This window comes from Puccinia triticina, chromosome 3A (genome assembly GCF_026914185.1).
Source record: "Puccinia triticina chromosome 3A, complete sequence".
Taxonomy (NCBI): domain Eukaryota; kingdom Fungi; phylum Basidiomycota; class Pucciniomycetes; order Pucciniales; family Pucciniaceae; genus Puccinia; species Puccinia triticina.
The window spans coordinates 8,444,299-8,445,368 of record NC_070560.1 but is presented as its reverse complement, the minus strand read 5'-3'; the positions used below and the strand labels follow the sequence as shown (position 1 = coordinate 8,445,368).

General features: G+C 49.6%; 1 protein-coding gene across 1 annotated transcript; it reads left to right on the top strand.

The window, feature by feature from the left end:
• Positions 1-384: 384 nt before the first annotated feature.
• On the top strand, positions 385-824 carry PtA15_3A894 (uncharacterized protein; the record flags this gene model as incomplete). The annotated part of the gene is made up of 2 exons (XM_053167907.1): positions 385-419; positions 572-824. The coding sequence occupies 2 exons, from the start codon at positions 385-387 to the stop codon at positions 822-824; spliced, it is 288 nt and encodes a 95-aa protein (XP_053019078.1).
• Between the last annotated feature and the right edge of the window lie 246 nt (positions 825-1,070).

The window sequence follows — 1,070 nt, the reverse complement described above, 5'->3', positions numbered from 1 at the left end:
TGATGGACCGCCTCCATTAAATAAGCTTTCTGGAGCTCCCCCCCCCCACCAACTCGTCCCCAATGCCTTGCCGTTACCGCTTGACTATCACCTGCCACCGCCCACCTTCCAGCATGTCTCCACTTCCTTGACCGTCACCACTTGCCACTGCAACTGCCACCGCATCTCCCATCACAACAAACCCGCCACCAACACCCTCGCCTCCAAGCCATTGACCACAGCCCACACCCCACAAGCTGAAGACCATAAACAAGCGGGAATAGCTAAACCGGATTGTCTTTGTCCAGTTTGGCCTGTCAACTGTTGCCTCTGTCTCCGTCTTGACCTCCTACACGCTCCCCATCCATCTCTACAGCCTCTAAAACATTGACAATGAGTTCGACAATGCAACCCCCGGTGTCCTTGAAGTATTACATCAAGTCAGTCTCCACACACACATACACATAGGTAACTACACATGTACCCAAATCATCCAGCGAAAAACTGATTTTGATTGATAAAATTTACAGTAATGCATCCTGCTTGTTCTTACAGCCGCGCTTGATTTATTCTGGATGTACAACTGATCCAGCTCGACTTCTAGGATCCCGCTCATGCTGATTCTAATGGGCCTGATCATCGAGCCAATGACCTTTCCCAACCAAGTCAACCGGAACGGCCAAGGCCTGGGCTCCTTCTCCTCCCAGCTCACCGGCGCCTGTCAGCCGGTCTTCTACAGCTTGAACCAGACCGTCGGCGGCGGCCTCCATTGTGAAACTCCGAGTAAGAAGTATGAATCAATAAGATTTTTTGATTTCTGCAGATCAATCGCAGAGATTTGTTGATCTTGCTTTCTTCATAGTTTCTGCCCCTCCGCACTCCACTGGGCCCTTCCGACGCGCCAAACATGCCTCTCCTTTGTCTCCCACAAATGTAGGGGTTACACAACAAAGCTTGTACTTAGATTTGACATTGTAGGGGGATTCGACCTCCGGGGGAATTTGAAAATTCATCTCTTTACTATTATCTCGCTCTATAGGTTATGAGCCTGCGCAGATAAGATTCTCTGAAGAACTCTGTTGATATCTGAG